Source organism: Anolis carolinensis, chromosome 5, assembly GCF_035594765.1.
Source record: "Anolis carolinensis isolate JA03-04 chromosome 5, rAnoCar3.1.pri, whole genome shotgun sequence".
NCBI classification, from domain to species: Eukaryota; Metazoa; Chordata; class Lepidosauria; order Squamata; family Dactyloidae; genus Anolis; species Anolis carolinensis.
This window is the reverse complement of record NC_085845.1, coordinates 8,182,659-8,199,019: the sequence shown is the minus strand read 5'-3', so window position 1 is coordinate 8,199,019 and position 16,361 is coordinate 8,182,659. Positions and strand designations below refer to the sequence as shown.

The 16,361-nt window shown below is 40.9% G+C and overlaps 1 protein-coding gene across 1 annotated transcript in view; it reads right to left on the bottom strand.

Moving 5' to 3' along the window:
* The window catches only part of smox (spermine oxidase), a 75,486-nt gene that overhangs the window by 17,992 nt on the left and 41,133 nt on the right, over positions 1 to 16,361 (bottom strand). The window contains exons 2-3 of the mRNA XM_062983670.1: positions 12,250 to 12,484; positions 1,742 to 1,968 (exon numbers count right to left, since the gene is read on the bottom strand). Coding sequence (XP_062839740.1) covers positions 1,742 to 1,968; positions 12,250 to 12,457 — 435 coding nt within the window. The 5' untranslated portion in view covers positions 12,458 to 12,484. The remainder of the gene's footprint in view (positions 1 to 1,741; positions 1,969 to 12,249; positions 12,485 to 16,361) is intronic.

Genomic DNA, 16,361 nt, shown 5'->3' with positions numbered 1-16,361 from the left:
ACCTCATAACCACAAAAATTATAGGACCCTCTAGTTTTTAAGCTGGCAACCCAAGTTCCTTTATACATTTGGTTGTCCTTTGTAGAGTGGGATATTTTTATGCAATTGATATATACAATAATATATAATACTCATATTGTACTATACTAATATTATAATATATTGTATATACATATAATATTAATAATAATATTATGATGTAATACAATGTAATAATAATAATACACTATGATAACTGTATATTACATGTAATATTACAGTAGAGTCTCACTATCCAAGCTAAATGGGCAGGCAGAACCTTGGATAAGTGAATGTTGGATAATAAGGAGGGATTAAGGAAAAGCCTATTAAACATCAAATTAGGTTATGATTTTACAAATGAAGCACCAAAACATCATGTTAGACAACAAATTTGACAGAAAAAGTAGTTCAATACGCAGTAATGTTATGTTGTAATTACTGTATTTATGAATTTAGCACCAAAATATCACGATATATTGAAAACATTGACTACAAAAATGCATTGGATAATCCAGAACCTTGGATAAGCGAATCTTGGATAAGTGAGACTCTACTGTACTAATAATATTGCAATATAGTAGTATAGTACAATATAATAATATATAATGCTGATATAGTCCTTATATAGTGCTATACTAATAATATAATACATTGTATGTATATATAACTTGTAAACTGCCCTGAGTCCCCTTCGGGGTGAGAAGGGTGGGATATAAATGTCGCTAATAAATAAATAATTAATAATATATTCAGTTCAGGGGTAAGTGAATGTAAATGTCAATTATGTAAACATTTCCCATCACCTAAATTATAAATTGTAAAACTTGGCTACAATTCAAACGTTGATTCAGAAAGGTCTACTCTAGTTAGGGCTAACAACTGGGATTCAAGCCATGTAGTTGCACATTCTGGATGGTGGATCTCTCAGTGCCTTCAATGCACCACTTTATTCAATGGGATTCCTGAAAACAGCCCCTGTGCACTATTCATAATAGTGACATGGCATACTGATACGAGGGTTGATTGAAAAGTAATGCCTCCACCTTCGTAACTCCGCAACAGATGGCAGTCCTGGTCTGCGGCAGGTCCTGGCTTGTTGAGTAGACTCTCCTCTAAAGTTCCATTTGGTGGGAAGCCTTAGCATTGAACGGTTGTCTTGTGAAAGTGTGAAGTATGGAACCCTGCACAGGCGGTCGATCAATGTGACTTAAGCCATGTGCAGTCATTGAATTCTTGACAGCAGAAGGTGTCACCGCAAAGGAGATTCTTCAGAGAATCCATCTGTTCCCGATAATGAAAGAAGATCTCTGAAGACATCATTATGCTTCTGATGAAGACGTTGAGAGAACTGTGAGACGCTGGTTGCGAAAACAGAGTGTCGACTACTTCTGTGACGGCTTCAGAAAACTTGTTCATCGTTGGCAGAAATGTATCCAATTGTCTGGTGATTATGTGGAAAAGTAAATAGTGGTAGTTAAAGAGCACATATTAAGGATTATTTCTGCATTTGATTTATTAAAATATTCCCATCCAAACCCAAGTAACGAAGGTGAAGGCATTACTTTTCATTCAACCCTTGTACATAAATCACTGGTTGCATTGGCTGCTGGTATTCATAAGAAAGTGCCATGACATACATAATAACAACCGCTGCCTAATTATAATGGGTAGAAAACCAAAGCAAGAGGAGTGGGATCTTCAGAGCCATCCAAATACAAACCTCGTTGTATAAATCACTGAATTCTTCAACCACATCTTTCGGGATCCTTTGACCACTGTTGGTGAGGTGATATGCCACCCCATTTTTGGAGTATAGGCTGATACGGCCCACGCTCCTTTCGTCGTCTCGCGTCTCTTCGAGTAAGCCATTATCTTGTGCTAGATGATAGACTGGGTTTCCATTGGAACCATGGATCCACGTGGCTCCCAGTTCAAAAGTCGCGTTTTCTGCAAATAAGAAGCAGAGGACACGTGAGTCCAAAGGAAGAAGGCAAAGTTGGCCTTTGGAAGAGGAACAAAAGGAAGAAGGGTGGAACTGAACTACACTGGGATTTCATGAAAAAATGGGGATGGTGAGACCTCATTTCTCCATCTTAGAAATCTAAAATTACTGGAAACGTTAAGCCTTTGGAGGAGAAATTATTTTTCTGGGTAATGGGAAGAAACAATAGGGAGAGGAAGTTACAAAAATATAATATTAACCACTCTTTTACACAATGAAAGCAGCTTTATTACTTTAGGAACACAAAATGCACTATACAGTAGAGTCTCACTTATCCAACATAAACAGGCCGGCAGAACGTTGGATAAGTGAATATGTTGGATAATAAGGAGGGATCAAGGAAAAGCCTATTAAACATCAAATTAGGTTATGACTTTACAAATTAAGCACCAAAACATCATGTTATACAAAAAAATTGACAAAAAACGTAGTTCAATATGTAGTAATGCTATGTAGTAATTACAGTATTTATTAATTTAGCACCAAAATATCACAACACTTGCTACAGAAACATTGACTACTAAAAGGCCGACTGCGTTGGATAATCCAGAACATTGGGGGAAGAAACAATAGGGAGAGGAAGTTACAAAAATATAATATTAACCCCTCTTTTACACAATGAAAGCAGTTTTATTATTTTAGGAATACAAAATGCACTATACAGTAGAGTCTCACTTATCCAACATAAATGGGTCGGCAGAACGTTGGATAAGTGAATATGTTGGATAATAAGGAGGGATTAAGGAAAAGCCTATTAAACATCAAATTAGGTTATGATTTTACAAATTAAGCACCAAAACATCATGTTATACAACAAATTTGACAGAAAACGTAGTTCAATACGCAGTAATGCTACGTAGTAATTACAGTATTTACGAATTTAGCACCAAAATATCACAACATTGACTACAGAAACACTGACTACTAAAAGGCTGTGTTGGATAATCCAGAATGTTGACTACTGTGTTGGATAATCCAGAATGTTGGATAAGCGGATGTTGGATAAGTGAGACTCTACTGTATATAGAACTTACTTTGGCATAAAATTGTGTTTGATATATTAGTACACATCAGAATATAATTTAGAAATCAAATTTGCTTTTTTCCAAAATGCTACAAGTGGAGCTACATAATTCTGTACAAGGAACACATAGACTATAAGGAACTTATTTGGTTTTGCAAGGAATACATTTTAGACTCCTCTGCAATTGCACATGAACTCAATCCAGCCTTATTTCAATCATCTATGCAGCTCTGAGATATAGATAATGAGGCAACTCCAAACCCTTTTAAGGAGGACCCAACTCACTAAAAGCTTAGTTTCCAAGATTAGACAGGATCTGGTGCTTTTAGTACATTTAGGTGGAGGGCTGTAAACCCTTTGCTATTTTGTCCTCACTTGCAAGGATGAATAATTACTGTGATTTTCTCCCAGCTGGTGAAAGAAACAAACACGTCCCTGCAATACCGAAATATCCCAAACTGTTCCCCTGGAAGAACTATTCTGTACAGAAACACCCTTGGGGATTTTTTTCATCCTCCCTATGTACAAATTTGACTTTTGCATTTAAAAAATGTATTTTTCTGCATAAAAAAACAACAACATTGCAACACTCCGGGGTGTTTGTGTATTTAAAAAATACCCTGCACAAATGTTTTGTTGCTCAATTTCTCTGATGGGGTTTTCCAACTGTTGTAGAACCCATTTGTTGGCCAGGAAAGAAATGACTGAAAATATCCTTTCTATCACTAGTAAAGAGTAAGCGACTCTCAGGTGAAGAACCAAGAACAAAAGCAAACTTTCCATGTTTATGGTTCTTGAGATCTCCGGTCTAATTTATTTATTTAATGTATTTATATTCTGCCCTTCTCACCCCGAAGCGAACTCAGGGTGGATCACAATGTACACATACATGGCAAACATTCAGTGCCATATGAACATAGAGACAGAGACAAAGACAGAGAGGCAATTTTAACCTTCTTCAGCTTCCAGCGGGTATGCTCGATTTTGGCCACAGGGGGAGCAGATGCTTCATTATCCACTGTGACACCAAGTCCTTGGATACTTCCTCATTCCAAACGCAGCTGGATGATTTTTTTTAATGGCGTCATAAATTAGTTAAATTAGCCTCCCCACATAAGTGGTACCTAAATTTCCTACTTGATAGATGCAGCTATCTTTCGGGTTGCTTAGGTCAACAACGAGCAAAGCTATCTTTTATTTTAATGGTTGGGTGCTCACTCCAACACGGTCTGGCCTCAAACTCATGACTTCTTGGCCATAGTGATTTATTGCAGCTGGCTACTAACCAGCCTGCGCCACAGCCCGGTCCTATGGATCGGAGGAGATATTCCCCCGGCAAGGAGAGTCCGGAGGGTTTCACAAAGTCCAGTTTCCACCTCTGAGGCTCTGCCAAGGTGTTTGTTTAGCATTTACCTGTGCAACACTGAGGCCAGTGAGTGGCCATGAAAAGGAGAACTGTCACAGTCTAGACACTATGAATTCATGACAACGAAGTGATGCCAAAATAGTCATTTCAGTAAAGATGTAAAGAAGAATATCTTTGTGCTGTTATGTCCGGGCATAGCCCCATGTAAGCCGCTCCGAGTCCCTTCGGGGAGATGGGGCGGGGTATAAGAATAAAGTTGTTGTTGTTGTTGTTGTTATTATTATTATCTTTGTCATTGATGCTCCTGTTGACCAATTGACTTATCTCCATTCTGGACTTCCTTCTCCTCACTGAGATGTGCTTAAAGCAAACTGTAGATTATAGAGTCTAAAACAAGCAAAAGTGTGGCCAAAGTCGTAATAGAATTTCTGGTTCCATAAAAAAACATACAGTCTTTGCCGAAATTGACAGACAAGACTTAAAATAGTCCAGGCCACCTGTACCTTTTAGAAATGCATTAACCTTCAAAGCAGATGAGCATACAACATCAAAGTCCAAGGTTAATCACATCCTTTAAAAGTACTCAAATCCAGACTAAAAGGCTACTCTGAAGTGGAGTTGGGAAATTGAACTGCCTCTATACCAAACTGTATTATAACTGATACTAAGTGCAGCAGTTATGTGTGTGCTGATTTAATTGCAGGCTATTATGACCAATTTCCACTGTGCTTGTGTTCCCCTGTGCCTATTCTTTTTTCCTTCCTTAGAACTGGAAGGTCTGCATTTCCATGGGAAAACAGGAAAAAGCAAAAGAAAACATTGCCAGCCAGAACATGATGCAGTGACTGCTTGCCTACAAGGGATATCTTGGGAGACTGATATTCCCATTGCACCCAAAGCAGAAATAACATGACATTTCATGCTTACGACAGGGCAGCATTTGGAGTTAGAAGTTCTTCCAACAAGCCACATTGAAATGAACTGGAATTGTGCAAGAACTATGTGGATCAGATCTACCCGGCTACTACTTGGAGAAATCAATATCCTACTTTTATTTATAGTAAGAAATTAGAAGTCAACTAAAACTTGGAAAAGTGACCACAAAAGAATTAGAAAATGTAAATATCTAACGTAACGTTTGGTGTTTACAAAACCCAAAGAAAAGGATCTAGGGCAGTTGTTCTCGACCTTGCTAATGCTGTGACCCCTTAATAAAGTTCCTCATGTTGTGGTGACCCCCAAACATAACATTATTTCCATTGTGACTTCATAACTGTAAACTTTGCTACTGTTATGAATCGTAATGTAAATATGTGATATGCAGAATGTATTTTCATTCACTGGACCAAATTTGGCACAAATACCCGATATGCCCAAATTTGAGTACTGCTGGGGTTGGGTGAGGACTGATGTTGTCATTTGGGAGTTGTAGTTGCTGGGATTTATAGTTCACCTACAATCAAAGAGCATCCTGAACTCCACCAATGATGGAATTGAACCAAACTTGGCACACAGAACTCTCACGACCAACAGAAAATACTGGAAGGGTTTGGTGGACATTGACCTTTTGTTTTGGAGCTGTATTTCACCTACATCCAGAGAGCACTGTGGACTCCAAACAATTATTTATTTATTATTTATTTCAAACATTTATATCCTGCCCTTCTCACCCCTGATGGGGGACTGAGGGCGGCTTACAACCTATTACTAAAACAATATTAAAACAATAAAATTAATTAAAACATCCATATAAATATACATTTAAAGGCGCAATGATGGATCTGGACCAAACATACATTATATGCCCAGATTTGAACATTGTTGGAGTGTGGGGAAAATAGACCTTGACGTTTGAGAGTTGTAGTTGGTGGGATTTATTATTCACCTACAATCAAAGAGCCCCTTGAACCCCACCAACGATAGAAGTGGGCCAAACTCCCCACACAGAACCCCCATGACCAACAGAAAATACTGGAGGGATTTGGGTTCCTAAGACTTTCAGAAATGTGTGTTTTCTGGTGGTCTTTAATTACAACTCTGAAACTCCTCTTGCAATCACCCCAGGGGTCCCAACCCCCAGATTGAGAAATGGTGATCTAGGGCTTCTACCCTGTTTCCCCTAAAATAAGACATCCCCAGAAAATAAGACCTAGTAGAAGTTTTGCTGAATTGCTAAATATAAGGCCTCCCCCGAAAGTAAGACCTAGCAAAGGTTTTGTTTGGAAGCATGCCCAACGAACAGAACACCAGAGCATGCAGGATCGGTAAATGTACGTACCATAGATTGTTGTACATGGAAATAATGGTAGTAACAAGAAATTATTGATAGGATTCACAGTTTGTCTGGTTATACTGGTTTGTGATGATAGCTACTGTACAGTATATAATAAATGTTCATTTTTTTGTTCAACAATAAATGTGAATTCTTCTCCATGGAAAAATAAGACATCCCCTGAAAATAAGACCTAGAGCATCTTTGGGAGCAAAAATTAATTTAAGACACTGTCTTATTTTCGGGGAAACATGGTAGTAGACTACAAGCTAACCATGAGTCAACAGTGTGATGTGGCAATGTAATTCTGGTCTGAATCAGCAAGAGCCAGATCAAATAAAGTACAGTAGTATGTGACAATCTGTTCTGCTTGAGTCAAAAATCACTTTGAATACAGTACATTTCAGTTAAGGACAGGTATTGACTAATTAAAAAGTATCCAGAGAAAGATGACTAAAATAGTGACCCACTTTATGAGGAATGTCTTAGAGAGCTGTGTGTGTCCATCCTGGAGATGAAAAGTCTGATATGATAACCATCTTTAACTCTCTGAAGAGATGACATGCAGAAGATGGACCAAACTAGTTTTCTGCCGTTCGAGAGACAAGGATGTGAACCAATGGATTCAAATTACAACAAAAGCAATTCCACTGAAATATTAGAACAAAGTTATTTACTGTACACAGTGAAAAGGATGGCCTCAGTATGAAGGAGACAACAACTCTCTTTCTTTGGAGATCTTTAGATGGCCATCTCCCATAGCTGGGAGTCAGACTAGATGGTCCTTATGGTCCCTTCCAACTCTGCGTTTCTATGATGCTAAGCCACCACAGCCACGCTGCACTCCATGACTCCCAAATCTTCATTCTGTGGCCAAATCTATATAAAGAGCACAAGCAGGAAACCTTCCACAGGTGTGTTGATCGATGCAAGGGCCCCCAAGGGCTTGGAATATGAAGTACTTCCCTCCTGTCTGGCACAATGTGCTGCCAGGGTCTATTTTTGACACTGCGGCTTTGCCGTCTAGGGCCCGTTTCCCATTCCGAGGGCGCTGCCAAGTCTTTCACAGCAGCGACGGCAGTTCGCGATTGAAAAGCCGGACGCTGGACTTGTCGGGCTTCCTTTCTCATCCGCTTCCCAGCCAAAGAGCTTGTCGGATGTTCACGTTTTAATTTACTGTTGTGTGTTTATCAACTGAGCTGGAGCGGATGATGTCAGGGGTGGGGAGGAGGAGGCAGCTCCGGCACGCACACACAACACAAACATACAAGCACAACAGAGGCAGCCAAACAGTGTGCGGCCAAAGTAAAGGAAGTTGGCTCATTGCAATGGACCCAGACTGTGCAGTGACGCGAAGGAAGTCAATAGCAGCACCATGAAGAGTGTATTTGTGCACTATTCAAAATAACTGGTCCATCATGATTTTGCATCTCTAAAGATCCCTAAAGCAGTAGAAAAGAAACAAAGAGTGCATTTTCACTGTGGAATTAGTGCATTTTGACACAACCTTTTCAACGGCCATGGCTGAGATCCTCTCCTGAGATCTTCAGGAGAGGCCCTTCTCTCGGTCCCACCATCATCGCAGGTGCGTTTGGTGGGAACGAGAGAGAGAGGGCCTTTTCAGTGGTGGCCCAGCGGATCTGGAACTCCTTCCCTAATGAGGCACGATTGTCCCCCTCCTTACTGGCCTTTCGTTCACAAATTAAAACCTTTCTGTGGAGCCAGGCCTTCCCAGACAAATAATAATAGGCACTGCCAGTCTGATAAATATTTTGAGAACATTTGACAAACAACTTCAGTGGCTGGAGGTTATGGATATCTTTAAATGGTGCTTGCTGTAAGTTTTTGAATTGTTTTATTTGATATGTTAATTGGGCTTTTATAAGATGTTTTATCTGATTATGTATTGTGGTTGTATTTGTATGAATGTTCTATGTTGTACGCCACTTTGAATCTCACCCACAAGAGAAAAGCGGGATAGAAATTATTATTATTAATAATAATAATAATAATAATAATAATAATAATAATAATAATAATCACACAGTCCTAAACACTTGGGAAGTGTCCAATGTGTGATCCAATACAACAGCCAGCAGAGTGTCTGCTGTGGACTCATCTTGTGTTTCAAAAATAAATAAATAAAGACGAAAAACAACAGGAAAAACTCAGCCACTATCAGGACCTCAAGATTGAACTTCAAAGAATCTGGCAGAAACCAGTGCAGGTGGTCCCGGTGGTGATGGGCACACTGGGTGCCGTGCCAAAAGATCTCAGCCGGCATTTGGAAACAATAAATATTGACAAAATTACGATATGTCAACTGCAAAAGGCCACCCTACTGGGATCTGCATGCATCATCCGAAAATACATCACACAGTCCTAGACACTTGAGAAGTGTTCGACTTGTGATTTTGTGAAACGAAATCCAGCATATCTATCTTGTTTGCTGTGTCATACAATAAAATAATATTGGCTAAAAGCTATGGAATTCTGGGATTTGTCATTTGACAAGGCACCATCCCATCTCTCTTTGGGAGGGAATGTTAAAGGTTTGTAAAACCACAGCTCCCACAATCTTATAGTACTGAGCCATGGCAGTTAAAGTGGAATCAAACTGCATTATTTTTTCAGTGTAGATGCATCCAAGATACCTCTAAGTTTCAGCCATTCCCTGATAGATCTTCCAGAATTTTAAATCACACATTTATGGCAGACTCAGAGTAAAATAGACAACGCTTAAGCAAAACACCAAGAGCTGGATCAAGCAAAAACTGGCTAGATGTCACTTCAATTTTTATATCCATTTTTCAGTTGAAAATCTGGGCTTGAATGCCTTGGCAGAGGAGTTTCTAAATTAGGAACACCACTTCCAGTGATAGTTTAGGACAGACGGTCGTGTACACTATAGTTCATGCAGTTTGGCACCACTTTTAACTGCCATGGCTAACTACTTATGGAATCATAGGAGTGAGGCACCAATCTTTGGCAGAGAAAGCTAAAGACCTTGTGGAACCACATCTCCCAGGATTTCATAGCATTCAGCCATGGCAGTTAAAGTGGCATCAAACCACATTAATTCTGCAATTTAGGATGCACTCTTAGAAGAGTTTTATAAGGACTCGATGAGTTAAGTTCCCGGAGGATTGATCTACAGGTTCCATACAAAGTCAGTTGCATCAAAACCAACCTGAAGCACCCCAAAGACCAAGAGGTTTATTGTTTCATGAGCAAAGTGTCATCCTCTGTCGGCACATAAATATGGAAAGAGAGGTCAGGAGTGTAAAGGAAGCCAAAAGGCCAAGCAATGAAGGAGGTCCAGTCTCTGACCTTTCCCCACAGAGCTCAATTAGACATATGGCCTTTTCGCAGGTGCTGTGCCCATACACACAACCCATAGCCATAAATTTCCCTGCCAAGGAAAGACAACACTGCAGTGCATTGGAAAGGCTGCAGTCCCTGAAAGTTCGCAATGTCATAAACCTTTTAGTCTGGTTGAAGAGGTCACAAGGCTCCTTTGTTTGTGTTCTAGCAGACTTCACGCAACTCCCCTTGCCTGGAATTTGGGCTATTTATAGGAACCCAAATGCGGAAGAGAGGGGTTTTGTTTTGTTTTTAATGATGTGACTCTGGCCAACTCAAGCTTTTGACGTGCCTCCCAAGCGGATTGTAACAAGGAGTTCAAGCGTGGAAAACAAAGGCTTCCTCCCTTATTCAACTCCACAACAACTCACAATGACGTTTGCGCACTGAGATGTGCAAAGCAAAACAATCACATGTTGCAATGACAAAGGTACAAGTCCCAGGGCACATCCTGAGATATTCGGTAGGTAGAAAAGTTTGTTATTGATGTATCAAACCCAGCATTTTTCTTTCATCAATGGAAACACAACTCTGCGATAAACAATGGAAGAATCTACAAATCCTTACAAAACTGTGCTCTCTGGCAATCCCTAGTCTTCCAATATGACCCTTGCTAGAGGATTTAGAGATTTCCGGAGAGAACATTTAAATCAAATTACCAAGAGTTAAATTTGCAAAGGCAGGGGACCTGCTGTATATGTATTTCTGTTGGAATGTTTTGTCTTTTTGTACACCTCCCTGGGTCTACATCTAAGATAAAGGTAGGAGTTTTGAATAAGTAAAAGCAAATATTTCCCCTGACATTAAGTCTAGTCGTCTCTGACTCTAGGGGTTGGTGCTCATCTCCATTTCTAAGCCGAAGAGCCGGCGTTGTCCATAGACACCTCCAAGGTCATGTGGCCGGCATGACTGCATGGAATGCCGTTACCTTCCCGCTGGAGCGGTACCTATTGATCTATTCACATTTGCATGTTTTCAAACTGCTAGGTTGGCAGGAGCTGGGGCTAATAGCGGGAGCTCATTCTGCTCTCTAGATTCGAACCATCAACCTTTTGGTCAGCAAGTTCAGCAGCTCAGTGGTTTAATCCACTACGCCACCAGGGGCTCCATGTAATAAAATTAATGGGTTGTTGTGTGTTTTCCGGGCAGTATGGCCATGTTCCAGAAGTATTTTCTCCTGACGTATATACCTCACAACCTCTGAGGATGCATGTTATAGATGTGGGTGGAACGTCAGGAGAGAATACTTCTGGAACACTGCCATACTGCCCGGAAAACGCACAACAACGCTGTGATCCCAGCCATGAAAGCCTTCGTCAACACATTAATAGAATAGATATAGCTTAAATTGAAAACAATTCCTTTAAAAAATCAATGGATGACCGAAAATTTCTGAAATTTGGGAGGAATGATCCCCTGCCTATGTTGTGCCATTGTAGAGAAATTCAAGGAGATACCTGCTATAGTTTAAAAAAAATGTTATTTGTAAAAACATTACAAATTTCAAAAAAAAATAATCAGTGGATGAGCGAAACATTTTGAAACTTGGGAGGCTTACAGTTGTAAATGTGTCCCAAGTTTCATCCTGATATAGCCATAACAATGATGATGAAACGAGCCTCTAAAGTTCCCCAATTGCCGCCAATGGGACAAAACTAACGAAACGATAACAAAACTGGGTTGTTGTATGTCTTTCAGGCTGTATGGCCATGTTCCAGAAGAATGCTTCTGGAACATGGCCACACAGCCCGAAAGACATACAACAACCCTGTGACCCCGGCCATGAAAGCCTTCGACAACACAGATAACAAAACTTCAGAAATTCAGATTCAAAACAAAATCCCCCCCTCCCAAATTTTTCAAAATAATTTCAGAACAAAACAGGGGGCATCCAAATTTCGAAATGAAATTCAAAACTTATTTCTGCCGTTTTGCACACCCTATCAGCCAACCATGCCCTGCTCCACAAAACCCCATTCCATTCTCCCTGATGCTAAGGTTATTGCCTCTTGGCTTATAAGCTTCCCACACACAGCACTCTGGTGGAGAGCGACTAATTAAGAAATAAAGTGAAATGAAGTGAAGAAGTGAAGCTAGCTGACTACTCTTGAGATCTACCCAACTGCAGTTCCTCAATTCTTGGATAAGAAGGATCTAAGGTTTAATCCATCAAAGCCAAAGCAGGTGTCAGATGCCCTTACCGAGCTTGACGCTTTGTACTCGTCCTCCGATTCGGTCAGACGCTTCGAGGATAGTCACATCCGTGAAACCGTTTTCCAGGAGAGTTTTCGTGGCATAGAGGCCTGCGAGCCCAGCACCGATAACTACTATTCGCGGCTGTCGTTTTCTCCGTAGGCCACTACTAAGAGGATCATCCGTGCTGTCTGCAGATATGTCACTACTTTGCATGCCGTCCAAGCTCTCTTTCTAAGGAACCTGCCGAGAAGAAAAGACACCAACAATGGGTTCACCACGTTGATACGGCAATTCTTTTCTTTGCTCTGTTGACTCTTCCGCTATGGTCTCATTCAATATCCCACTCAAATAAATCCTAGAGAATCTCTAGGATGGACAGACTGGGAAACAAGAACCAAACGGTCTACATGGGACACACTGAAAACGTGACACAAAACCAGCCTGGAATATATATGTTCCTGGACCTAAGCAAGGAGAGACTTGTTGAAGACCACGAAAGGCCTCCACCCGGTCATCAGAGATGACATTTTGAGATAACTCGCAGAATGTTTCACCCAGCGTTTCTTTTTATAGACCTACAGAACCATCCAAGGTGGCAATTTTGTGGTAAAAAGGGCAGAGAGTCCAGACATCGCTCCTGCTGAGCAAAGGAATGATTTGGACTTGCTGCTGCTTCTCTGGCAACCACAAAACGTATGCTTCAGGTCCTAAAGATAAGGAAATAAGCAGTGGAGACTAAATTTAACAGCTCGGTAGCTAAACAAGGAAACCGAGGCCACTTTGCACATTCTGAATTTAGGTTTCTCTCACCCATCATCAAAGCTGAAGTCAAACATAGCAGTCAGGTGGAGCTCCAAAGAGTTTGGCAAGGAAAAGCTGAGTTGGCAGAAAACATAGAGAAACATACTATGGCTGTGAATAGCTTGGAAATGTATTTATTCTCTTCTTTTTCTGTCCTTCCCTTATCTTGGGGTGCATCTATACTAGTGGTTCTCAACCTGTGGGTTCCCAGATGTTTTGGCCTTCAACTCCCATAAATCCTAACAGCTGGTAAACTGGATGGGATTTCTGGGAGTTGTAGGCCAAAACACCTGGGGACCCACACGTTGAGAACCACGGATCTACACTGTCAAATTAATGCATTCTGACACCACTTTAACTGTCATGACCCAATGCCATGGAATCCTGGGAGTTGCAATTTGGTAGAAGATTAAAGACCTTGTAAAACTACAGATCACATGCTTCCATGGCATTGAGCCATGGCAGTTCGAGTGGTGATAATCTGCATTAATCCAACAGTATAGGTGCATCCATGGACACATTGAGATGTTTTGCTTTTCAGCATGTTCTCCTCTCTCACGTTTGTCTCCCTGTTTGGATATCAATCAGCTTCCATGAAGAACAAACAGTACCTTTCTTCTAATACAAACTGGAGGGATGGCAGAAACAAGAACAGACTGGGATTGCAGCAGGAAACAAGGGGTTAAATCCTAGCATCACCGCTTCCCATATTGGAGACCCATACTTATTTCTTTTGGAAGCACCCACTCAATCATACAATTGCCAATTGTATGAATGATGCCTTGTCTAGTCTGGTCCTTATGTACTCTCTAAGACAACGTACTTATTTTTCTCAAACAGAAACAATAAAAAGGCAGTGTATGGTATAAACGGTTGTATGGTGGCTCTGTCTGCTGAAAATAAAGTCATCTCATTTATTGATTTAAATATGTGTTTGTTACACTAAGTGACTGGGCTGAACAATGTTTATTAAATGATCTGCTGCCCTGTTAAGGAGTCATTATTCATTTTGCTTTATTATTGCGGATCCTTGTTTCTGCTGAAAGGTTTTATTGAATGCATCGCAATCAATATTTACTGGGTTGGTAACAGGGATGTCTGGCTTCTTTTCTGTACAGCCAGCCCTCTAGACCAGGGGTCCTCAAACTTTTTAAGTGGAGGGCCGATTTACAGTTCCTCAAACTGTTGGGGGCCGGATTATGATGAAATAGTAAAAAATTAGGATTGTTGTTGTGTGCCTTCAAGTCGTTTCAGACTTAGATCAACCCGAAGTTTGGGACAGAGTCCAGGTCAATGACCTTGGAAGGCTGCATCTGACCCACTGGCCTTAATTTGGGGACCCCTGATCTAGACGATCTCATAAGACCATAGGTAAGCAAAGAGACCTCCAAAGACCATCTAGATGGTCTCATAAAATCATAGGTAAGGAAAGGGACCCTCAAAGGCCATCTAGGTGATCTCATCAGGCCATCAGAAGACCATAGATAAGGAAAGGGACCTCAAAGACTATCTAGATGGTTTCATAAGACCATAGGTAAGGAAAGAGCCCCCCCAAAGGCCATCTAGACAATCTCATAAAACCATAGGTAAGGAAAAGGACCCTCAAAGGCCATCTAGACAGTCTCATAGGGCCATAGGTAAGGAAAGGGACCTCCAAAAGCCATCTAGATGGTCTCATAAGGCCGTAGCTAAGCAAAGAGACCTTCAAAGACCATCTAGATGATCTCATAAGGCCATAAGTAAGCAAAGAGACCTCCAAAGACCAGGTAGACTTAGGTCAACCCTAAGTCTAAAGTTTAGGACAGGGGCCAGGTCAATGACCTTGGAGGGTCACATCTGGCCCACGGGCCTTAGTTTGAAGACCCCTGCTCTAGACCCACTGGATCTGAATTTGCAATTTCCAGTGACTACAGATCACTGATCCCTGTAGTAGGGAAGCGTGAGTATTTAATAATATGGCGCATAATCATGCACATTTTTCCATATCCACAATAGGACTTGGGCTGAACCTTTGTGGATGTGGTGCACCTATTCTACTCTACAGCAACGCTACACCTGAATCTTGTGATCCTAGTTACTTTAGAAGATGCATGAAGCCATTCTGTTATGAGATACTAACAGGAATCACATTGGCTGGTTTATCGATTGATTTGACATATCTTGTTTTTTACAAAGGATTTTCCTTGATATCTAGAATCACAGAGCTGGAAAAGACCACAAGGGCCATCCAGTCCAACCCCATTCTGCCATTCAGGAAAACACAATCCAACAGATGTCCATCTAACCTCTGCTTAAAAACCTCCAGAGAAGGAGAGTCCACCATGGTCCAAGGCAGCATATTCCTCTGCCAAACCGCTCTTACCATCAGGACATTCTTCCTAATGTTTAGATGGAATCTTTTTTCCTACAATTTGAATCTATCATTCTGTGCCCAACCTTTAGGGAAGCAGAAAATAAGCTATCCTTTCCATACCTCACAACCTCTGAGGATGCCTGCCATAGATGTGGGCGAGACGTCAGGAGAGAATACTTCTGGAACATGGCCACACAGCCCGAAAGACATACAACAACCCTGTGATCCCGGCCATGAAAGCCTTCGACAACATATCCTTTCAAATATTTAAACATGGTTATCATGTCTCCTTGGTATTCTTTTCTCCAACCCAAACCTACCCAACTCCTTAAGGCATTTCTGCCAGGACTTGGTCCCCAAACCATTGATCATTTTGGTCCTTCTTCTCCGGACAATATCCAGCTTGCCAATAGCCTTCATGAACTGTGAAGCCCAGAACTGGACAGAGTATTATTCCAGGCGAGAACTGGCCAAAGCAGGAGAGAGTGGGACTATGACTTCCTGCAACCTAGACACTATCCTCCTATTGACACAGCCTAGAATCAAATTGCCTTTTTTTTAATTGCCACACTCTTGGCTCATGTTCAGCTTGTGGTCAACTAAGACTTGTAAATCCCTTTCACATGAACTGTTTTCTAGCCAGGTGTCACACAATCCTATATATGGGTATTTTCTGCCATTCTCCCTGTTGAAATACATTTTGTTAGTCTTAGCCCAGGTCTCTAACCTGTTATGGTCATTTTGGATCATGATCTTGTCCTCTAGGTTATTAGTTCTCCCTCCCAATTTTGTGTCATCTGCAAATAATATCAACATGCCTTCTGTTTCATCATCCAAGTCATGGATAAAGATGTTGAATAGCACTTGTTCCTTTTGGCACCCTACTGATAACTTCTCTACAGGAAGGAGAAGGAGGAGCCATTGGGAAGCACTAGAAGATTTTCAGCAGGCTCATTCTTCTCC